The sequence below is a fragment of the Acanthisitta chloris genome, unplaced genomic scaffold (genome assembly GCF_000695815.1).
Source record: "Acanthisitta chloris isolate BGI_N310 unplaced genomic scaffold, ASM69581v1 scaffold14568, whole genome shotgun sequence".
In the NCBI taxonomy this organism is placed as follows: domain Eukaryota; kingdom Metazoa; phylum Chordata; class Aves; order Passeriformes; family Acanthisittidae; genus Acanthisitta; species Acanthisitta chloris.
Genome location: NW_008685538.1, coordinates 12,019 through 36,245, shown reverse-complemented (window position 1 = coordinate 36,245; position 24,227 = coordinate 12,019). Strand labels below are relative to the sequence as shown.

Below are 24,227 nucleotides of genomic sequence, written 5' to 3'. Positions count from 1 at the left end.
TGACACCAATACTTTCTTGTCATTGCCATTATGATTTGTGTAGATTACTTTAATGCTTGTTCAGGTGTCAGGATAAGTACTGGATAAGTCCTGTATGTTTTGAAGCAGTACATAGTAACTTTGCTGGCAAACAGTACAATGTGAAATGTTTAATGTGTTGCATTGATCATGTGACTTCTGTTTTAACAGTGTAGGTCATAAAGTAACTCATCCACGTAACTCTGACATATGTGAGAATACTCTGAGCTCCTCAGATTCAGTGGTGAATATACAGTTCAAGTGGATTTCCTCTGATTTTATCACAAGAGCAGTGCAAGTCTGCAAAAACCTGTTAGAGGCTGCTACACAGATGGTTAATCTAGAACAAGTGATTGACAGAATAGTGAAAATCTTTGATGCTTTGCTGTATGCACAAGGTGAGAAATCCCTTAAACTAACATGTCTTTTATTGGATTTGTAAATTAGGAATGCATCTGGCTGCATATTTATCTGTTATGGCAGAGGTACTGAAATTACAGATCTTGTGCTAGTATTCTAAGTCTTGTACAAAAGAAAAGTTAAATAAATTAAAAAAGCTTTATTCTCTCTTAGGAGAGATTCACTGCGTTCCTTTCTGAACATGATTTGCTTCTCTTTGTCTGTACTTCTATTGATTTTTATCTGATCAAAGAGAGGACATCGGGGTAGTTAAAATACATAACAAAGGAACAAACTTTTTGTTAGCTTTTTAAAACACAGAGGCTGCATGCCTTACTGTCTTTGTTTCACTCAAAGATTTCAAAGTTTGTGACCAGCTTCAGCAAATCTGGCATGCAGGAAGTATACCGAAAATGTGAAGTACTTGCATGGGTTTTTTTTAAAAAGCAACTTGCAGGGTGGAGCACAGACTATAGCAAGACTAAAGTGCTGTCATGAGTTCAGCTTGCCATTTATCCCACAATCCACCCAGCAGTCTTCATACGAATCCAGGGATAGCGAAGGTGCATTCATGCAGCTCATGTGTTACATGCTATCACCTGTTGAATGAGATTTTAAGGCTATTTTGATAGAGCACTACATGATTCATTATTACATGTCTAAAATAGGATATCAGCATGTGGGAATGGTGACACTAACCTTTGTTGATAGAAAAGGTAGCATTTTGTAGCAAATTAAGAATGTGTTTGATAAACTGTAGAGATCTATAAAAGCATATTTTTGTTGTTGTTTTGTTTTTTCCCCCCTAGTGAAAATTCCACTGAGTGATCAGATTCTTGATAATTTATGTGGATTGCTGTCTCTGCCCTGGATTTGCAGCCATTCTGATGATTCTTCTCTAAAGGCATCTGCTTTTGGGTTTGATCCTCTAGTTTTGAGTCAAATAACTGCACAGAGTTTCTGTAAGTATGTTCAAGTACACAAAGCCTAATATCACTTCAGAATGATTGTTCTAAAGTAAAAGCATTTTCATTGCCCTCTTATCCTGATCGATGATATTAAAAGGTTAAACCAAGTAATTGTTTGCTTTGTTTTTTCTCTTTAGCGCCGCGAACTGAGTCACACTGTGTGTTCCTTCTATCTCTTTTCCCAAGAAACATTCACCTGGATTGGAGAAAATCCATTTATCATTGGGCATTACAAAGTCCCCATGAAGTAATTCGGGCTACTTGTGTTAAAGGATTCTCTCTCCTGCTTCATCCTCCAAGTGTGCAGTCCTGCAGTGTGATTCCCAACGCTCTTTTGTATGTATTAATGATGCTTTTCTGTCTTCGTGCAAGAAGGAAAATGGGCAAATAAGAAATGTGGAATAAGCACAAAAATAAGTGTATATTTCTATTTTGTCCAGAATTTGCTAGATCTTAATTTCAGAAATCATAATTATATCCGACAGGATAGGGATACATGATGATGTTCTATTTTGTCCAGAATTTGCTAGATCGTAATTTCAGAAATCATAAGGCTATGATTATTATATCCGACAGGATAGGGATAGGTGATGATATCTGTATGACAGAATAGTGTTCACTCACCATGTCAGTATACAAGTTCCTTTGCTAGTTAAAGACCTTAATTTAAATTAAGGAAGGGAAAGGATATCTCTTTGTCAGTTAAATCTATGTCATATTTGTCCATGTCTCTTAAAATCTTTCCAGTTTCTCTGTCTTTTGTATATACATCTTGGTGTCTTCTGTCCTTTTGTGTTTGTCTTCAGTTTCTTTATTACAATGCCAGACTCGTCATGCCCAATCATGGAATCATAGAATCAGCCTGATTGGAAGAGACCTCAAAGATCATTGAGTCCAACCCTACGGTCGTTACTAGACCATGGCACTAAGTGCCACATCCAGTCTCAGCTTGAAAACCTCCAGGGGTGGTGAATCCACCACCTCCCTGGGCAGCACATTCCAATGCCTGAGCACTCTCTCTATAAAATATCTCTTCCTAATATCCAACCTAACCCTCCCCTGGCAGAGCTTGAGTCTGTGCCCTCTTGTCCTGCTGCTGGTTGCCTGGGAGAAGTGACCAACCCCCACCTGACTCCAACCTCCTGTCAGGGAGTTGCAGAGGTCTGCTTCAAGCATTGACTAGAACGTGAGGGTAATCTGAAAAGGAAAGAGAAAATCTAGTGAGCCAGATCCTTAAATTGTCCTGATAGTACTGTCAGTATAGTGAAACAATTCAGACAGTGCAGAAAAATCAATTTCTAGGTAAACGATACATTAAAATTCTTTCATTTTTGTTTCCATTCCAGAAATCAAATCAAAGATGAGTCTGAGCTAGTCAAGGAGGCTTGTGCTGCTATTGTTGGGAAATTATCTTGCTGCCTTTCTGGTGCATTCAGTGTCCAACCTTCCTCAGCAGATTCTGCTATTAAGCATGTTACTGATGGTATTCTGTGTAGCAGCCTTACTGTGACTTCTGCTCATGGAAACACTTGTGCTGTGCAAGCCTGTGTTTTCAGGCCATTTCTTACTCTCCTTGAGAACAAAGGATCCAGTTCAGTAAAGCTAGGTATGTGGCTTTTCCTTGGTTAGCATTTTACTCTTCTGTGTGGGGCAATAAGTCACTCCTTCTGTACCATTCCTTTTATTCTGTATTGGGTTTTTTATAGCTATAATAGTGCTTGAAATGTTGTGTTTCAGTTGATGTCACTGCTGATACCCTGTAATATTTGATAAAATTTCAATTTTAAATAGCTTCTCTGGTTTGAAAATATCTACTCTTTTGATTAACAAAATGTGGTCTTTTTATGGCTTACTTGCATCACTGGTTTGTGCACTTCCTTTGATTTTGAAAAAGTATTAAAAATGTTTTTTGCTTTCGTTTGTGCACTTCCTTTGATTTTGAAAAGGTATTAAAAATGATTTTTGCTTTTCTCTCCCAACCATGCCAGCATTTATAGAAAGTATACCTCAGCTCTGCAAGCATCTGGACTTCACCACTGATGAGTCCAGTGTGAAGTTTCTTGTTGGGTCTTTATTAAATCTAATGGAAGATCCAGACAAAGATGTAAGAGTGGCTTTCAGTGACTGCATAAAGAACATACTAGAATCCTTAGACTCCGAAGAAGGATTCATAAAAGAGGTGAATTCATATTTATTTTTGGGGTTTGTTCCTAACTTGCTTTATTTTTTTGTTTCATTAATGTCAGACACTAAAATTATTTTTTGCTTTGTTTTCATGTGTCTCAGCTGTTTGTTTCAAGAATGAAAGAAGCCTACACTAATGCCAAAATATCAAGAAATAATGAGCTTAAAGACACCTTGATTCTCACAACGGGAGATATTGGAAGGTATTTTTGATAGTATCTTGAAAATTGCAAAATTGTGTCAGTTTGTGATGCAAAGTAACCTTTTGTTCAAGTGTAAGATTAAATTGCTCCTTTTGAAGTCAGCCATTGTCCAGAGTTCACTGCAACTGTGCAGAGCTCTTGATTCATGTGTAATGTTCCTCATTTTCTCCTGCCCTGTCCCAGGAAGTACAGATAAGCCATACAAATACAATAATGAGTCATTTTGCATCCTCATTTTCTCCTGCCCTGTCCCAGGGAGTACAGATAAGCCATAAAAATACAATAATGAGTCATTTTGCCTGATGGTAATTGTATATTCCTGAGTCAGTTTATTAATGCAACAATTAGTTTTTCCTTTTTAATTCATTTTCTTCTGCTTACTTTGTAAGGGCATCCAAAGGAGATTTGGTACCATTTGCCCTCTTGCATTTGTTGCACTGTTTGTTGTCCAAGTCGCCTTTCGTGGCTGGAGCAGCGTACACAGAAATCCGGTCCCTGGCAGCAGCCAAGTCCATAAAGCTGCAGGCTTTCTTCAGTCTGTACAAGAAGCCTATCTGTCAGGTAAAAACAGTTGGTGCTTTAGAAAGGCATATGTTTAGGTGCTTTTTTGTATTTCAAAACCAGTATTAAAGGTAAAAGTTAAGAGTATTTTACAAGGCAAGATCTAGGATAAGAAAAAGATGATTTTAAGAAAATAAAACCCTACAGTCATTCAGGAAAGAATGGGAAATCTTTATCATGATCTCCCCTCATAGTGTTGCTTCTCTTTTTTATTCCCTAGTTGCTGACATTCTGAAATAGAGGATCTGTCTAGTTTCTTGCATTCTGTAGTACTATTGCTGCAAGACACTGTGATTTAAAATTGGAAGCGAAGTCAGTGTGTTGTGGACATAATACTGACACGATTGATTTGTCCTTTTGTTGTACCTGTTGCCTAAAGACAAAAGTTTGGTTTAAAAGAAAGTTGTCAAAAGCAGACTTCTCTGATTTTGTGTATTTTTTAAATAATGGAATATTTGAATCCAGGGCTGCAAAACTGAATGTAATTACTAAGTGGATGATAATCCAGTTCTATCACAAGGTAATATTCATAGATCTATGTGCAATAGATGAGAGAGGAAAACAGATGCATAGAAAGAGGAGTGAAACTCTTTTATTTAGTTTTAGGGAGTGAACAAGGGGAAAATAATACTAAATACCTGTTTCTTCATGCCTAGTTTCTAGTGGAATCCCTGCATTCCAGCCAGATGGCAGTGCTGAGTGCCCCATGCCAGGGCAATGAGCTGCAGAAGCAAACAGCTGCTCACCAGAGAGAAATGGCTCTGGACATGTTATCTGAGGTTGCCAATGTGTTTGATTTTCCAGATCTAAATCGCTTTCTTTCAGTAAGTTGGTCAGTCCTTTTTACACTGGATATTTTGTGTGTGTGCTTGGGAATTTCTAGTTTAGTTCACAATTTTTCTGTGAATGTCACAGATCTGGTGGGGTTTTTTTTCCTTTAGTTACTGTTGTTTGTTATAGAATAGTCTGGGATTGCTGCAGCTGGGAGCTGAAATACAGAGAAAGTTTTGTCGAGGAGTTAGAGGGATGGCTACAGTGCTAATTCAAGTATGACAGATAATGAACTAAGGTCTAGAATACTTGTGAAGTTTATTTATAGTAATGATTTAGTGCACTCAGAGGTATCTTTTGTGTGTTTTTTGCATGGAGTCAGCTTTCTTGTTTTGAGTGAAGAAAGCTCCTGTTCTGTGGACACAGCTCTTTTTGGTCTGGTTAGATATCTGTTTTACTGTAGGCCTAAGTAGCTTCACACCAGTATTTTGCTTGTTCACAGATGAGAAATACACATCTGTTAAGTAAACGATGTTCTAGTTGAATGCTAGGTTGGGGGAGTGTTGTGTGTGAGCATGTTGGGTTTTTGTTTTATTTTGAGGGGGGTTTTTTAAGATTCCTTTTATGGAGAAACTGGATGGACACAAAAAATGCTAGCTCACTTTTGGTTTACATGTTTCTTAGTACTGATTAGATGAATCAGCTCCTAAAGTGATTAGTTTTATTTTATCTGCATTTTTACTAGCTATTTCTATTCTATTGAAGTTCTTTTTTGGTCATACTTACGACCAGAGATTTCTGTTGTTGTGCTGACACAAGTGGAGCTAACCTTGGGGTTTTGGAGGGGTTGGTTGGTTGGCTTTTTCCATTGACTGTTGTTCTTAATTTACCAGCGGACCTTGCAGGTTTTGCTTCCTGACCTTGCAGCCAAGGCTAGTCCTGCAGCCTCCACACTTATTCGAACCATAGCAAAACAACTGAATGTAAACCGAAGAGAGATTTTAATCAATAACTTCAAATACATCTTCTCTCACTTGGTCTGTTCCTGCTCCAAGGATGAACTTGAGCGGGCACTTCATTACCTCAAGGTAAAGTGGCATTTGCTCTATTAGACCTGCAGATTAGGAGCAACAACTGAGCTTTCTGCTTTATTTAATTTCAGATTTTGCAAATGAGAGGTGGGGAAAGGGTACATGCAGAAGTTTTGTTATTGCTATTTGTAATCCGTTCTCTTGGCTCTGAGGAATGGGTGTGAGATATTTTATGAACTTAACAAATTCTAAAAACTTAGTTTATCTAACATTGAGCTGATTGGAAGCTTTTTCTTTGATTTCTGTGGTAAATCAACCAGAGTCCAATGCCTCCTGTCTCCATGTGCTAATTTTCATTATGCTTAAACGAAGGCTTGGTTTCTGTTTGCTGTTTGTTTGTAGAATGAGACCGAGATAGAACTGGGCAGCTTGCTGAGACAGGACTACCAGGGACTGCATAACGAATTGCTGCTGCGTATAGGAGAGCACTATCAGCAAGTCTTCAATGGTTTGTCCATTTTGGCTTCGTTTGCATCTCATGATGATCCTTATCAGGGACCTAGAGAGATAACATCACCTGAACAAATGGTAAGGACATCAAAATATTCTGTTTTGGTTTTGTTCAATAATTTTTTTGCCCATTGTGAGAGTGAAGACAATTTGACATTCTCTGAACATCACTTACTTGGGGCAAAAAGTGAGTGAAAGGCTGGCATTTCATATGAAGTGTTCCTGTCATAGAAAGATGCATACCCTGTATGCATAAAATCAAAACAAAACACTGCACAGACACACACACAGATCCCCAAACCCTGTGAAAACAACACAATTCACAGCCTAATAAGGATGTCTCTCATGGACACTGACATTTCTTAAGGAACAGTGCATGTATTTGGGATTCTTCTCACTTGTCTTTCAGAATTAGCGCTTCCTATCTGATTTTGAACTTATTAATCTTAGGAATGTGTTAATAGTAAGATTATTTGGGGATTTTTATTTTTTTTTCTTTTTCCCCTCCACAGGCTGATTATCTGCAACCAAAGTTGCTTGGTATCTTGGCTTTTTTTAACATGCAGTTGCTGAGTTCCAGTGTGGGCATTGAGGATAAAAAAATGGTTTGTAAACTTAACTTTGAATATTAAAATAAAGATAAGTAAGGGCTGTCTTAATTTTCCAGACTTACTTATGTGATCACACAATGGTCATTGAAGTCTCAAAGATACTAAGGTTCCAACATGACTCTTTAAAACTGATGTGTCACTGTGGGTAGGACTTTGTTTTGTTTGTTTATTGGTCAGATAATGCACTTATTCCAGTCAGAGATGGTATATGTAACAAGGCATTCAGCCAGTAATTATAGAGGAGGAATCCAAGTGTGTATTTCCTATGTGTGAAAGAAACAACAGTGGGAGAATGAGGGAATATGGGCGAAAACTGGAGTTACTGCAGGGAACAGGGTTATATAAGGGCCCCAAAGAGCAAAGCTAAAGTAAATAAGATGCCAAGAGAAACTGTAGTTTATTGGCTTTGCTTCTAGCAGAACAGTTCCTTTCAGCTTTACAGTAGAGAGCATTTAGAGAAGTTAGAGATCTCAACTTAAGACAAAGCCTGAAGATTCTGCTCTGCTGAGGCAGTGCTTCTAACCACTGCCACCTTTCAGCCCCCTCACAGAGGCAGTGCAGGGGATTTCAACAGGGAATTTTCAGCACTATAATGTATATAACCTCTACTTTGATGGGCTGCATGTTATCTGGGTTTTTTTCAAACTTTTTACTTCTCAGATATTCCTGTTGAGATGCTCTCATTTCTGTTGTCCATAGCCATGTCCTCATGCTTTCTGAATATCTTAATTTTTATAGCATTTCTTTTGCTGCACTTGCTATTGTTTCTATCTTTTCTTGTTCTGTTTTTTTCTTCATGGTGAGTTTCCCCTTGCATGATCTCATTTATTCTTGTGTTACTGATCTGTCATGCTGGTCATTGTACTGCCTTGTTAAGTGTAGTGTTACTGTGACTGAAATATCTCCTGGATCTCAGTATTTCTCTCTGTCCTTCGTTGACAACTGAGCTATTGCCTGTTCCCTGAAGCTTGCTGGTCTCCTCTGCCAGAAGTTGGATGTCAATTCTGCAGGTGTTTTGTTGCTTTGGTTTAGATTTTTCTGGGGGTTTTTTGTTGTAGGTTGGTTTGGTTTTTTTTTAATGCAAGTTGGTTTATTCTCTTTATATTTCCAAAGTCTGCTCTGTTCAGCTTTGGACATACTGTCAATCATGTCTTACAAAAGACATCTGTAACCATTAACCCCTTTAGTGTCCACAGTTCTTCCCTCATCAGTCAACAGCCTAAATAACTTCGGAGTTTTTTGTTATAATCCTGTCTTTGCAAATTCCCTTTCATTCTCTTTTCTTCTTAACCCCCAAATTTTGTATTGAAACATCAAACTGATTTTGGTGTCTTAGAGAGTATTATGTCTTGAGCCAGGGAAGGCTGATTTTATTATAAAATGTGTCTTCTACATGTTTTACTGAGTATCTGATACACTAAAATGACTTTTCTCTATGTCTAGGCTTTAAACAGTCTCAGGTCTTTAATGGAGCTCATGGGTCCCAAACACATCAGTTCAGTGAGAGTGAAGATGATGACTACGCTGAGAACAGCTCTAAGATACAAGGATGACTTTCCAGAGCTGTGTTGCAGGTGAACTGATAGTGTACCAAAACAGACCTGCTATTTCTGTCCTATTGTTTTGTTCTGGGCAGTAATCTAAACCACAGAGCTGAAGTAAGTTAAAATGCTTCTCAATGTCTTACGTAGAGAAGAGTCATTGATTACTATTGTTTTGTTTTCCTTTCCTGTTTAGAGCCTGGGATTGTTTTGTTCGAAGTTTGGACCATTCATACCTTGGATCCTTGCTTAGCCATGTGATAGTAGTGTTGCTGCCTCTTATACATATCCAGCCAAAGGAAACTACAGCAATATTCCACTTCCTCATAGTTGAGAACAGGTGCTGTACAAAATATTTTCAGTTATATGGATTCAGTCCTGTAATAGGAATGGCAATAACCCTAAATTCAAGTCATCCAGCACTGAGATGAGAAAACTTGTTTTTCTGCTAAATAGTATGTTGTTCCATAAAGTTCTACGTCTCTAAATTGCCTTGAGAGTCTGAAATCTGACAAGTGAGAGCCTCATCTGAAAAGGTGTTTTTATTGTCCTTTTAAAAGTATGTGATGCTGTGGCCAAATGACAGCCTACTCAGACACTTAACCCTGACAGTTTTCTGCTTTTGTGGAAAATGACTTCCCTGTACAGCATAATGATGGCTGCTGACACTTGCTTTCAGCTAGAGAGAAGTGTACAGAGTTAGAAATGGGGAGGAAATGAGTTCTTTGTTTCCTTCAATAGTTAGAGTTACAATTATGAGGTGGACAGATGATAATGTTGAGTAAGATTTCATACATTCTCTTCAAGTGACAAGACCAACTGAAAATAAAATCAAAGTTTAATACAAAATACTTTGACTTTCATGACAACCTTTTTGAAGATAATGATGAGTCTTAATTCTCTTTCATCTTATGTTTCGTAGCTTTAAACTAGTATTTTTAAATTTTTTTATGAATGTTGATAGTTAATACCTTGATTATTTTTGTTGGGTTTTCATTTTTCTTGCATTGTGTCCTAGCAAAAGTATTCAAAATGAAACATGGCAGTAGGAACAGTAAGTCTCTTGTAGAAGGCTGTGGTAGCAAAATTGAGAAATTTCCTCATTGCTTTCTTTTGATGGGTTTTTAGTATTCTTCTGTTCCAACTAATGTTTGCTATGTTCTTTGCAATATTTTTGGTCACTATTAGGGATGCAGTACGAGACTTTCTACATGAAATATATTTTCTGCCTGACCTTCCTGAACTAAAAGAAATTCAGGTTGTCCTCCAGGAATACAGAAAGGTACAACTTCTTTTTTTTATTTTTTTATTTTGGTTCTAATGCATCAAATGGTTTCATGACAACTGAGAAAACATGTACAAATTATTGTTCAGTGGAAATGTTATTTATCTGCCTCCACCACCAAGCAGGTTTTGTGTATCACAGTAATACTTTGAAGCAGGTTCTGATTGTTCTTTAGGACTGAAATATGCTCATGTATAACACTCTTGTTTCTGTAGCATCTCCTGGGTGCCAACTCTCCACCTTTTTGTGAGACTAAAGAGATTACTGGATGAAAAGTCAGCAGTATTAGCTATGGCAGTCATTGTGTTACAAGAGAAGCTACTTTTCATTTGATCCCTCTTTCATATTCTCTTTCAAGGGCACAAAGTTTGTTTCTAGGAGTGCTCTTATGGTCCATTTCTTTTGCTTGCTCTGAGAATGATTAGATAATCGGTGGGAAGCAGCAACTATGTTGTGGGAATGAGGTAATAGAAGTAGAAATTAATTTGATTTTAGATAGACTTTGAAAGCAAAGCGTTTTCTTCTGATTTCATATTTTTTATTTACACTATCATTATATTTACCAAAAAGTGTAAATATAGCACCATTTTGAGGAAAACATTTTTACAAACAGGCAGGAAAACAGTGAGTATATGGATACAGGTGAGAATGTAAGCAGAAAGATAATTGTTTCCATGTGTTCTCACTTGTGTTGGTTGAGATGCTGCCTAATTATGTTCCCGTTATGCTTAACTTGAACTTCTTATGTCACATCTTGCTTAGGAATCCTCCAAAAGCACTGACTTGCAGATGACACTGCAGCTGTCTATGAGAGCTATTCAGCATGAGAACGTGGACGTTCGTATTCACGCGCTTACCAACCTGAAAGAGACATTGTATAGAAATCAGGTATGGCAAACCTCCCTCAGCAGAACGAAACACAAATCGTCTGGACCAACAGCCTAAAGATTCTGACTGTTACTGGGTGTTCACATGAGCTGTGTTGCTCTCCTCAGTTTATTAAGCTACCTGGTTCTTCATAGAATGGGGAAAAGGGATCTCTGTAGGACAACTTTTAAATCCTCCAAATCTTTGTGATGCTGATTCAGCAAGCCTAGTGATACATTCTGGATTTTTTAACTGAGGAAAGATGTATCCAAGAAGTCCATTTCAGCAGTCTACTGTGTGGGTTTATTCCCTGTTAGAACATGTATGGCTCTTGCATCAGGAGCCTAATAGAGAAAAGCCAGCCTTTTGTGTAAGTATATTATCTGAAAGAATTAAGATGTGTTTGACCACCTCACAGCTTCAGTTTTTTCCTCTTCTTTCTTTGCCTTCCACCCTCAAAAATTTGAGTCCAATAATCATATTCAAATAAATTTTATAGGCATCTACAAGTTGAAGATACTGCTTTACAAATGTGTGGTTATTAGCCCAGAGGGTGTATGTGAACTATTATGGTCCCCTTAGCAGCTGTAAGACTGTGGGACACTCTCTAGTAAAAAAAAAACTTTAAAAAAACCCCCTCACAGCTAAAAGAATAATCAATCTCTGTATGTGCCTGGCCAATCAGTAATTCTTGCAGCTCAGGTCAGCAAAATCTTGCCATGTTTTGTCTATTTAGAAGTCTAGCAAAATAATTGAGGCAAATCAAACTTAATTAGTTCCACACCTTATGGAACTATTTGCTCTGTTACGTTGGCTGTGGTTCCAGATTTTACTAAATGTACCAATGACAAACATATTCATTTTTGCTGTATTTGGACTAAATGTGGAAGTGGGGAATAAACGCTGGGCTAAAATGAAAAAGAAAGGACACCCCATTAAAATGAGGGGCATTGATTGAAGAACTTGAAACCCCAGGCTCTGTAGGACTGAGAGTGAAGAAATGGCCAAGAAATGGCAAATGATAAGGATACAAATGGCAGCAAAACCAGAAATATGACAACACTTACATGAAAGAAGTGGAAGTATTGGAATACATGAAGAAAAGAGACAAATAAGTAAAAAAGATAATGTAGAAAAGAAGATGTTCTTGGCAAGAAAGAAAGGAAAGAAAATAAGAAATAAACTGTTGGCTATGACAGCATTATTAATTGAGGCTCAAGTCCCTCATTCTTTGTTTAGTTCTTCCTGGGGTAACAAGCAGTTTAGGGCAGTTGGGCCATAGTTCCAGCAAGGCAGTATTTGAGTCACTAAGTGAAAGTCATGGGCAAATGAAATCAGAAGTAAGACTGAGTTACAGAATGAAAATTTCTGAGGTTATTTCCTATAAACACGATTGTAGAATAACTCATCTTTATTTTTCAACTTCCTAGGAAAAATTGATCAAGTATGTAACAGACAGTGAGACTGTGGAGCCAGTCATCTCCCAGCTGGTAACTGTGCTTCTCATCGGCTGCCAGGATGCAAACCCTCAGGCTCGACTGCTTTGTGGAGAATGTTTAGGTGAACTGGGAGCCATAGATCCTGGCAGGCTGGATTTTTCAACAAGTGAAACTCAAGGAAAGCATTTTACCTTTGTGGTAAGAAGTGTTTGCTGTAGTGTTTTTGTCGTGGTTTAACCCCAGCAGCAGCCAAGAACCACAGAGCCTCTCACTCACTCCCCCACCAACGGGATGGGGGAGAGAATCAGAAGGGTAAAAGCTACAAAAACTCATGGGTTGAGATAAAGACAGTTTAATAGAGGAAGCAAAAGCTGCACACACAAGCATAGCAAAACAAGGAATTAATTCACTGCTTCCCACAGACAGGAGGTGTTCAGCATCTCCAGGAGAGCAGGGCCCATCACGCGTAACGGTTCCTTGGGAAGACAAACACATCACTCCAGATGTCCCTCCTTCCTCCTTCTTCCTCCCACCTTATATACTGAGCATGATGTGCTATGGTATGGAATATCCCTTTGGTCAGTTTGGGTCACCTGTCCCAGCTGTGTCTCCTCCCAATCTCCCATGCATCCCCAACTCCCTTGCCAGTGTGGCAGTATGGGAAGCAGCAAAGGCCTTGGCTCTGTGTGAGCTCTGCTCAGCAATAACAAAAACATCTCTGCATTATCAACTCTGTGTTCTGCACAAAACCCAAACATAGCCTCATACTAGCCTCTGTGAAGAAAGTTAACTCTACTTCAGCTCAAACCAGCACAGTTTTGTTTCACATTAAGGGTCTTCTTTTAAAAGTACTTAGGAGTAGGGAATGTCTTATCTTTAACCCCTCTGAAACTCTGTCCTTGCTTTCTTCCCTAAAACAGTTTAGAGTCAGGCTTCCCAGTGAATATTTAGAGATTAAAGATACAGTTATTACTCTGTTTTATTAAGACTGTCATTTTGTTTGTGATTAAGGCTGGTGTGGAAGATCCAAATTTTGCCTATGGATTATTAATGGAACTGACCAGAGCATTCCTTGCTTATGCTGACAATGTTCGTGCTCAGGATTCTGCAGCATATGCGATTCAGGTAAGATACATGGTTAGATCCTATTTTTTCCTCCCAAATTATTTATTATAACATTGTTATGCAATGTAAATCTTCATTTTGAAGTACATGTTTGAGTATTTGAAACTTCATCCTATGCAGCTTTAAGTTAAAAGGTACACTTAAAATTCTGGGGACTTGTCAAATAAAAGATAGATGTTTGCTTTAGTGTCACAATACTTTAGGTGATTAAAAAAAAATTGTTGTTTCAGAGGTAACTAACAGTCCATACACAGTGATTCAAGGAGTAATCCCGAGAGTGACATAGAAATAGTGCAGATTCCACAGGCAGAAATGAAAAGCATTAAGTATTCCTAAGATGGTTTATGCTTATGCTTTTAAGAAGCAACTGAAAGAGAGCCTAACCTTATTTTCCAGCTCCAGTCTTTTGTGATGGTTTGATTTACTGGTTGGAGTTTTTTGGTCTCTTTTCTGGTGGCTGCTGTTGATGTTTAATATCTTTGTGAAAACTTCGGGACAGTCCAGGAGAAGATAAGTGATCTTGTGTAGTCAGCAGAACAAGAACATTTCATTAGCTTATGCACATGCTTGTGTGCTTTCTGCACAAGGAGGAATCAGACTAACCTTTAGTCCTGGCTAATTGGCACATGCAAAGGATAAGGCATAATGTGGTCCAAACACCAGCTGGGGAAGCTGGGGAATCAGTAGGTAGCTGAAATCAAAACTGCCTAGTAATAGGGGATTGGCAATGTTACATGACAGTTTTACAGTCACCATTTCTGAATTAAGCATTCTGTAACTTCTATCTCATTACTTCTCATGGAGTCATTAAGGTTGGAAAAGGCCTCTAAGATCATATACACCAGGTCACAAAAATTCTCAGTGCTAAGCTGGTTATGCAATCCATGCCTTTTCAGGAGTTGCTGTCTATCTATGACTGTAGAGAGACAGGCACTGACTGCCCAGGCTCCAGGCTTTGGAGGAGGTTTCCTGAGCATGTGCAGGAGATCTTGGAACCTCACCTAAACACACGGTATGTGACAGCTTAAGCAATTTCTTTTCACAACAGATTTAATTTTTTTTTCTAGACTTTTTGTTTTGTGATTGTTACTCTTCTTTGAAGAGTAATATGTGTATATAGAGAATTCAGATCAGGTCTTTGTACGTAAAGCTGGATTAGCTCTTAGTTGAATGTAATTCTCTCTCAATCCAGCGAGCCAAATTCAGAGCTTGTACTTTGCCCAGACCTGCCTGTCTGTCCCTAGAGCACTAGCCCATATGATGTTTTGAAGATTTTGTTTCTGTTTTCTTTTCTCTGTACTCAGATCTATTAATATCCTTTTACTGCTTCCCTTCAGAGAAGTAGAAGGACCTCATTGAGTTTTAATTAAATTTTTCATTTTGTTGAAGTAATGATAAAAATAATTTGAAGAAAACTTCAACTTCTTGCGTGCCTTAATTTGAAATAATCAGTGTTTCCTTTCTCTTTCCTTGTGAAGACAGTCATGCTCCTCTGTGAAAAGCTTCATCGTTTTACAAAACAAACTTTCTGGCCTTTCTTGGCTTTCATGCATGTTCTGGGTTCTTCTTGTCAAGAATATGGTACTCAAATGTTTATCAAATTGTCTGTCTTAAAACTGATTTGAATAGCACTTTGAAATACACTTACAAACAACCCAACATGTCACCAGAACTTTTATGTCATGCTTCATTTTAAAAAGCTGTAGAATAAAAGGAGTTGATGACTGAAAGTGTTTTCTAAATTCTATTTTTAATGATTCAGAAGATGAAACTTAATATTGTTCCAGCTAGGGAACTTCATCATTAATGATGTGTTGTTGTTTGCTATATTAAATAAAGAGTTGGTTTTATTAAATGGATATTTTAAAATTATAGGTACAAGAGCTACCAAAAGGCTGTAAATTGGTCTAAGATGAAGAAGCCAATTTACTTAAGCAAATTAGGTGATAATTTTGCAGAATGGTCAGCAACTTGGGCAGGTTATCTTATAACAAAGGTAAGAGAATACATCTGCTTTCCATGTTGCTAGATACAACACAGTTCTTGAACTGCAGTTTTGGTTTCTGGAAGTCAGGGATGGATGGGGGAATATCCCTACTGGCCTTAGGCCTCTTACAGGACATACCTGCTTTTTCATCAGGCCCTTTTCCTCCCCAGCATTGTTGTTGCTTGGCTAGGCTTTGCAGGTAGTGTTGACACTAAAAGTCTGGGAAACTTGCCTTTGTCCAGAGGCTCTTGTAAAACCCAAGGCACTGACAAATGCTTTTGAAAAGTATCTGAAATGCTTCTGGATTTCTCTTCTCAGTTTTGGAAAGCTTTCGCCATAGCTCCACAATCCCAGCACATAAAAAGTACTGTCTCTTTCTTTTATTTCCCCTTTGCAGTATCTTGGTGATTTGGAAGTGAAATTTTCAGTGGGTCAACCACTGTAAGAAGTGAATTGAGTTACAATAGCTCAGTAGCTACACTGTCCTCTTGTCTTTCAGACAGAGAGAAATTGAATGTCTTCACAATTTCCCACTTTTTGCAGGCTTTTAAGGGCAGAAGAGAGGCTGAGTGCAGTGGTAGACTCTCAGCCTTAAGGTTTGTTCTATGGCCAGTGCAAGCTCACAGTAGTGTGAAAAACACAGAAAAGTGGAACATGTAGGCAATGCTTTCCTCTCTTTTTGTGGTATCAGCCGTTGATACATGTCATAGCAGCTGCCATCTGACATCTGTGTTGCAGATTTAAGTCTAGTGAACCTTCTGTAGGAGACACGTGTCTTAAAATGATTCGATGGAATAGGATTTGTCAACAAAAGAACCTTCTGTAGGAGACACGTGTCTTAAAGTGATTCGATGGAGTAGGATTTGTTTGTCAGCAAAAGCAAATATATTAATTGTTCAGGTATTTGCACTTTAGTAATGATGCTTTTCCTGGAAACTATTTTTCTACAGGTGCGACATGATCTTGCTAGAAAAGTTTTTGATTGCTGCAGTATTATGATGAAAAATGACTATAAAGTGACAATTTATCTGCTTCCACACATCCTTGTCTATGTTTTGTTGGGATGCAGTCAAGAGGATCAGCAAGAGGTGAGATGTATGAGATGGTAGTGTTTTTAGTAGGAATGGTCAGGAGCTGTTCAGCTCTGCAGAATTACTGTAGACCTACATGAATAAATTGCTTAGCTGTTAAACTCCTTCATGTTTATCAATAATATAAATTTTCTGTCAGGGTTTAGTATATACAAGTTTGTGTCGAACTGCTTCTCTGTGGATTTAGCTACCAGATTCATGTGGAGCAGGATTCACAGCCATGTTGTAGCAAAGCAGGGATAGGAGAGAAGAGTCACTTGGCCTGTTTTCCTTCAGTTTGCTTTAGCTGTCATTCTGTGTGCAGCACAGGTATGTACAGAGAGATGCACGTTTGCATGGACTCTTTTGGAAGCATGTCCTGGATGAACAACAGAGTTCTAACTCTTCAGCAGCTTCTCTAGAGAGAAAATGCTGAAGAGTACAACTTAGATTCCATTAATTTGATATTTCACAGCTAAGTTATCACTGTATAAACATTGGCAGTTTGTAAAGGTATGCGATGATTTTTGTTACGTGTACAAGTACATCCACAATAAGCATCTGTTAGATATGTTAACTCCTGTTCCTTGGGCTAAAACAAACAGGAAACATGTCTTTTGGCATGGCATTTACTTAACATAAGCAAAAGGGTAGATCTGTGATCTAGTAGCCGTTAGATAACTTTGCTCTTATCAAACCTGGAAGTATTTTATTTGTAGAAGTGCAGTTGCAATTTGTTGTGTATTGAAACCTAATGGCTTTCTCCCTGTATGGAATCTCCTGACAAAAGCTGCTACTTGGTTTGCCATTTCTTCCTCTTGGGATTGTGGGGTAAACAGAACTTGAAAGCAAGGCCCAAATTATTAAAATATGCATTTAAAATACCTACTATTTTAGTTTGACTTCTGTGTTAGTTGCTGTTTCCTATTATTTTGATGCTGGTGTGCCAATCCTGTCTTTTGTCTCAATGTTTCCGTAGGTTTACGTGGAGATCATGGCTGTTCTGAAGCATGATGACCAGTGCAGCAGTGCATCTGACCTAAGCCAGCTGAGCACACAGACTGTGTTCTCCATGCTTGATCACCTCACTCAGTGGGCTAGGCATAAGTTTCAACTACTTATTGCTGAGAAAAGTACAGGCAAATCTAGCAAAGACAGGAATGATCTAAAAAGTGAGTGATGCTTCTTTTATGTAAAGTGGCATTTGCATTCTTCCAATAAGTATTTACGTTTGCTGCTTCACACTATGACCACTTGACAGTGTATATTACTGTGATATCTTATCTCTGATCTGATTTCTTAATACCAGATTGTGATTTCCACCCCTCTACTTCAGTGCATTATTCTAAATGCCTCTTGCAAGAAATACAGATTCAAAACTTTTAGAATGAAATGTTAATTTCTTGGTAGTTTTCTAAAGGTTCAGTTTAACATACTCTGTGCTGTCTTGCCAAGGGTAGGAAGGATTGTTTTCAATCAATTAATGTTGGCAGAGGAGAAAAACACGTTCTTAAATTATCTCACCACATTGTTAAATGAATGAACTGAATTTTGATGCATAAGGTGGTTGCTGTAAATGAAACTTCAGTTGACAGACTTTAATATGTCTTTGTGTCAATAGCATCGAGTGCAGACTATGGAGAATATCAAAATGTGACACGTTTTCTGGACCTCATACCTCAGGATGCACTGGCTGTGGCTTCCTTCCGCTCGAAGGCTTACACAAGGGCCGTGATGCACTTTGAATCATTCATCACAGAGAAAAAACAAAATATTCAGGAACATCTTGGATTTCTTCAGGTTTTGAAGTTCTTTTTGGTTTGGTTTTTATTTTAAAATCAAAATGTACATTGATGTATAAAGCATTGTGAAATTGTTTGAGGTGGGAAGAAGACAAGATGTAGTCAGGCACTTGCTGTTGGATGCAAGTGTTTAGTCATCTGTCTTTCAGCAGTGGGTAGTACTTCCTCTTGCTTGGCATTCTTATATGAAAAGGAATGAGGAGCTTTCTAGTGTATAATAAAAGACTGTAAAACCCTGAAAATAATTAAATGTGGTTTTGTAGGAAGTACAACATTTATTGCTTTTAGTTAGCTCTGTGCCTTTTGTCAGAGAAAACACAGCCTACTGTAATAACAACAACAAAAAAAAAAGCCAGAGCACATTTGAAGAAAATCCAAGTGGCTTTTTTCTAAAGTAGAGAAAGAGCCAATGCTTAGGGTGTTTAAAATGATTTCATTTATTTTCAAGAAGTATTTTAGTCTGTGGGATGATCTCATTTGTGGTTCCTTAAAGTTTATATTCCTCAGTGCCATTTCCAATCTAAAAAAACTTGGTATGTTGTTTGTACACCTAAATTAATCTTCATCTTCATATTATACAACTTTATCATGTAATGGTATGGTAGTTATTCTGACCTTTATACAGATTGTTTCAGGTAACTTGATGTGTAATTCTATCTGTAATACAAAATCCTGAGTATTATGGTGTGCAAAGCAAAAGTAGGGCTCAACTCTGGATGTAGCCCAGCAAAACTGACATTTCCCATGAAAACCTAAGGCCAAGTTGTTCTACAGAGCAGTGCATGCTCCATTTTCAAGAAGATGTGTGATTCTGAACAGGTTATGTGTAGAATAAATTCTTGTTTTAATGTCCATTTCCAATTCTGTTTGGATAAAGAAACTGTATGCTGCTATGCACGAGCCAGATGGAGTGGCTGGGGTGAGTGCCATTCGAAAAGCAGAACCATCTCTCAAAGAGCAGATCCTTGAACATGAGAGTATTGGCTTGTTAAGAGATGCAACAGCCTGCTACGATAGGGCTATCCAGCTGGAACCTGATCAGGTAAAGAGAAAACAAATTTGATTATTTTTTTAGTCTTAACTCATGCAAGACTAAGTCAAAAAAGCCTCTTTGGCCTATTTAGGTAAAATGGGAATATAAGAGGTTGTCAGGGCAGTTGCTGAATAACTGTTGGTATTGGAAGTGTCTTATGAACTGAAACAAATCTGTTAATGGATTTCTTGAATGTTCATTTAACCTATGCTGCAATCAGTTATGCCTTTTCATATAAAGAGAACCAAAATGGACGTTTCTGCCTTCAGACTGCCATAAATGTCATTAATGTATATGTGTGTGGGGGTTATTTATTGTCTTTTTTCTTTATTCCCTCTTTCTAGATTATTCACTATCACGGAGTAGTGAAGTCCATGTTAGGCCTTGGTCAGTTATCTACTGTAATCACTCAGGTCAATGGAGTCCTAGCAAACAGGTACTGTAAGCATCTGGCACAAGGTTTGAGTAATTTGAAGGTCCTGTGCAAATCTGTCTCAGTAGCTATTTTTGCTCATTATCAAGCATTTGAGGCTTACCAAGCATATCCAATTAACAGTGTGAAGATAGAAAACTAAGTGCCTTGTCTATAAATTATTTCAAGACATCCAGAAGTTTTAGTAGTTCTTGTCTGTGCTGTATGCAGTGTTGGTATGTGCTTTAATTTGTGAGATAGAATCTTTCATTGTCTTCCATGTTAGGAATTCCATGGTAATTTTTAACGTGTACCATAGAAGTTAAACACACTATTTGGAGATTGCATTTGTGGGATCGTGTTGTACAACTCTTTATTTGTTAGCAAGGCATGTCCTTTGATTTCATTGGCTTTTATTAGAAGCATAAACCTTGCTTCTTTTCAAGTAAGAGAAGTTTCATATCAAGAATATTTGCTAATATACTGTCAGATTAACATACTGAAGGGAGGCAGCAAAAAGTTTTATTGCCCTTGGTTTTTTTGTAGGTCTGAATGGATTTCTGAATTGAACACTTACAGAGTGGAGGCAGCCTGGAAACTGTCACAGTGGGATTTACTGGAAAATTACTTGGCTTCAGGTAAGGTATCATGATATAAAAATATTAATACTTCATTACATTTCTGAACGAGTGTATGTTTTAGTTTAATCACCTTGAATCCAAGGGGCAGTTATTGTTATTTTTCAGTTGTGGGTTTTACTGGTGGGAGGGTTGGTTCTGACAGCCTTCCAGAGCTTGTACCTGTGTTTGATTGCAAACTGGATAGTCTTTGGGTAGAGGTTTCAAGCACATGTGAGGCCCAATTTCTTTTGGCTTTGCTTGGGTGGGTGGATTGTGGGGTAGAATTATATACAGTGTTACTAAATTCAGTTAATGAGTTCTGAGAAAAACTTATTTTTCCAGGAGTATGTTAGGACAAATTGGCATGTCCAGATTAAGCTGGTTAAAGAAACAGTCTTTTTTTTTTTTTCCTCCCCAAAGATGTAAAGTCCACTACTTGGAGTGTCAGACTGGGACATTTACTGTTATCAGCCAAGAAGAAAAATGAAGCAGCTTTTTATGAGACCCTCAAGATTGTTCGAGCAGAACAGATTGTTCCCCTTTCAGCAGCAAGCTTTGAAAGAGGATCCTATCAGCGAGGATACGAACACATTATCAGGTTTCTCACTTTCATCTCACTATTTTCAAATCCTGAAATCACTTGATCAAGCATGCAGCAGCAACAAGTTTGCATTTCTTCAGTACTGATGTGCATTTTTTGTCACCTCTTTTTCTTAATACTCACCCAACTGAAAGCCTTTAACTAATTGGGAATATATATTTATCCCCCATGAAAAATGTTCACAATTAAACTGTTAGGTATTGCCTTTCAAAATCAGCAAGGAAGTTTGTACAAACATCAGGTAATGAAAATCTGCAATTTAATTCTATGCCTGAAGGAGTACATATTTACAAGCATTGCTTTTAACTGTTTGGAGGCATCACCCAACTGAAAGCCTTTAACTAATTGGGAATATATATTTATCCCCCATGAAAAATGTTCACAATTAAACTGTTAGGTATTGCCTTTCAAAATCAGCAAGGAAGTTTGTACAAACATCAGGTAATGAAAATCTGCAATTTAATTCTATGCCTGAAGGAGTACATATTTACAAGCATTGCTTTTAACTGTTTGGAGGCACCTTATTTTCAGGTAATGAAAATCTGCAATTTAATTCCATGCCTGAAGGAGTACATATTTACAAACATTGCTTTTAACTGTTTGGAGGCCAAAGGCCTTATTTTCTCAAGCAAGAGCAGTAAGAATTGAACCCCATCCCTCTCAGTAGCTTTACTTTTTCTTCATGAATAAACTTGTAAGCTGGTTGTAGTGGACTAAAAAGTGAGTAACCTTTTTAGTGAAAATGCTTAATACTCCTCTGCACTGCAACTGCATCATTATGGCAAGATACTGCCTGAAACTAGCCAGCTGAGGTATGTGTTTTAGTTCATTCTATTGTCTGTTGGTAATTTCTGCAGTGTTACTTAGGAAATGAAGTCTGGGTACTGGCAAAGAAATGTTTCTAAGTACTTTGCTTTAGCTGTTGATCCAGACTACTCTGAAGCCTTCCAGCAGTGCCTGTTTTTCTGTCAGATGTACCCACTACACTTAGACTCTGCCCATGAGAGCTGAGGTGGTTACAGGCTCTCAGCTTTGCAGCTTTACAGTGACACGTAATAAGGATAGTCTAAAATGAATGGAATAACTTTAAGTAACAGTATATTGCTTCTGAAATGGGATTTGTTGAAAATATCAGACTTCTGGAGGAATTATTGCTAAAAGCAATGGATAGAAATACTCTTTCTAAAGATTGACTTCCTCTCCAAGTGATCTTCATTGTCTTGGTGTTCAGCATCTTGGCAAAGGAATAGTGAGGAAATAACTAGTCAGTTTACAAATCCTTGATTTTTTTGTGCTTGGTTTTGCTGCATTTTTGCTTTTAGAAGTTCTACTGGTTGGCATTCCTTACAGGGTCATCTTTTAGAAAGAAAATGGCAAAAACTTTGTAAAATTTGCACGTATCTCAAACAGCAACCTATTTTCACAAAATCACAGAATTACAGAATAATCAAGGTTGGAAGAGACCTTCACAATCACCTAGTCCAACCATCAACCCAGCAGCACCTTAAGCACCTCTAAACCATGTCCCCAGATGCCACATCCAGATGCCTCTTGAACACTTCCAGGGATGGTGACTCCACCACCTCCCTGGGCAACTTATTCCAATGCCTGACTGCTCTTTCAGTGAAAAAACATTTTCTAATATCTAATCTGAACCTCCCCTGGTTATTAAGGACATTTCTTGTCATCCTTTCACTTGAGACATGGCAGAAGAGACCAACTCCCACTACCCCTTTCAGGTAGTTGTAGAAGGGTCCTCTGAGCCTCCACTTTTCCAGACTTAAAAAAACCCAGCTCCCTCAGCTGCTCCTCATAGGACATGTTTTCTAGGCCCTTCACCAGCTCCATAGCCCTTCTCTGGACATGCTCCAGCATCTCAATGTTTATCTTGAAGTGAGGCACCCAGAGCTGGACACAGCAACAACATTTTTTTCCTTTTATTTGCTGACACAGGTTGCATATGCTGTGCGAGTTGGAACACAGTATTGGGCCAATGTTTCAGCAACCAGATGGTGACCAGAGCAGAGATTCCCTCAACTGGTGTGCTCGTATTGAAATGACCCAAAATTCTTACAGAGCAAAAGAGCCCATTTTAGCACTGAGAAGGGCTTTGCTTAGTCTCAGCAAAAGGTGAGGACATTACTGTTTCCTGTGTTGTAATGTGGTATTAATGCTGTAATAATGTTGTACTCTCAGTAATACTCCAGGTTTCCATATATGTTACAAGAGAGAAGATGAAACTCTGGAAATGCATTGTAAACAAAAGTATCCTCTCCAATATTATGTGCCTGCAAAATAAAGAGGAAAAGTGGTGTCTGTAGGAATATAGGGGAGAAACAGGGAGAAAGAGTATTTGTTTCTAGGTCTAAATGGAAAAAAAGTTGAAACATGTATTACAAATAATTTTAAATTATTATTATTATGTTGTTGTATATAGCTCAGTGACAAATTTGATTTGTGTTTCAACACCTGGTGGTGTTTACTTCAGATTTTGAAGTAGCATTCATGACTGAAATGCTTCATTTTCTGCAACAATATCTCTGCAGCCAGGATTACAGTGAGCTGGTTGGCCAGTGCTGGCTCCAGAGTGCTAGAGTTGCAAGAAAAGCTGGTCATCACCAGACTGCATATAATGCTCTTCTGAACGCCGGCAAGTCCACGCTCGCAGAGCTTTACGTAGAGAGAGCCAAGTGGCTCTGGTCCAAGGTAAGGAAAATAAAAATGGAATTTCATTTCTACGTGCAATAAAATATTTTTAGTTTTTTCAAGAAAAAAAGGCACACACTCAGTATATGGAAAGGAAAACATGTCAGTAGGGACTATCAACACATTCTGATTGCAACTGAGCCATGGGAAGTTTTGACTTCAGCTGCTAGTCAGCCCTTTTCTGTATCCATGGACTTTCTGGTGGTCATGTATAGACCAGGTTGCTTACCTGCCTCTGTCAAAGCAGCCCAGGTATGTTTAAATTATCTTAATAGTGGACCTCTCCTTAATTTGTTTGCTTTTAGCTAATAGAGGGAGACAGCAAACAGCAATTACTGTGGGTCAACCATGCCAAGATGACAAGGGAATACAAGAAGTCAGTAATACTCAGTTACCACAGCCAGAATGGCCTAGAACATACTTGGAGACATGTCTTTGCCTTAATAATAACTGCAGGATGGAAGTTCTGCATCTCTCTTGCTT

At 38.1% G+C, this 24,227-nt stretch overlaps 1 protein-coding gene across 1 annotated transcript in view; it reads left to right on the top strand.

The window, feature by feature from the left end:
- Window positions 1–189: 189 nt before the first annotated feature.
- The window catches only part of ATR (ATR serine/threonine kinase), a gene marked incomplete at its 5' end in the record, with an annotated part of 35,025 nt that continues 10,987 nt past the window's right edge, over window positions 190–24,227 (top strand). Inside the window, 28 exon segments of the mRNA XM_009079804.1 lie at window positions 190–416; window positions 1,227–1,379; window positions 1,523–1,721; window positions 2,732–2,991; window positions 3,374–3,564; window positions 3,672–3,772; window positions 4,162–4,333; window positions 4,990–5,157; window positions 5,998–6,192; window positions 6,538–6,723; window positions 7,158–7,250; window positions 8,700–8,830; window positions 8,994–9,137; window positions 9,986–10,079; window positions 10,845–10,970; window positions 12,380–12,586; window positions 13,400–13,513; window positions 14,410–14,525; window positions 15,389–15,509; window positions 16,451–16,588; window positions 17,550–17,742; window positions 18,192–18,370; window positions 19,250–19,414; window positions 19,750–19,841; window positions 20,364–20,455; window positions 20,858–21,035; window positions 22,992–23,168; window positions 23,585–23,744. Of these exon segments, the coding sequence (XP_009078052.1) occupies window positions 190–416; window positions 1,227–1,379; window positions 1,523–1,721; window positions 2,732–2,991; window positions 3,374–3,564; window positions 3,672–3,772; window positions 4,162–4,333; window positions 4,990–5,157; window positions 5,998–6,192; window positions 6,538–6,723; window positions 7,158–7,250; window positions 8,700–8,830; window positions 8,994–9,137; window positions 9,986–10,079; window positions 10,845–10,970; window positions 12,380–12,586; window positions 13,400–13,513; window positions 14,410–14,525; window positions 15,389–15,509; window positions 16,451–16,588; window positions 17,550–17,742; window positions 18,192–18,370; window positions 19,250–19,414; window positions 19,750–19,841; window positions 20,364–20,455; window positions 20,858–21,035; window positions 22,992–23,168; window positions 23,585–23,744 (4,372 nt within the window).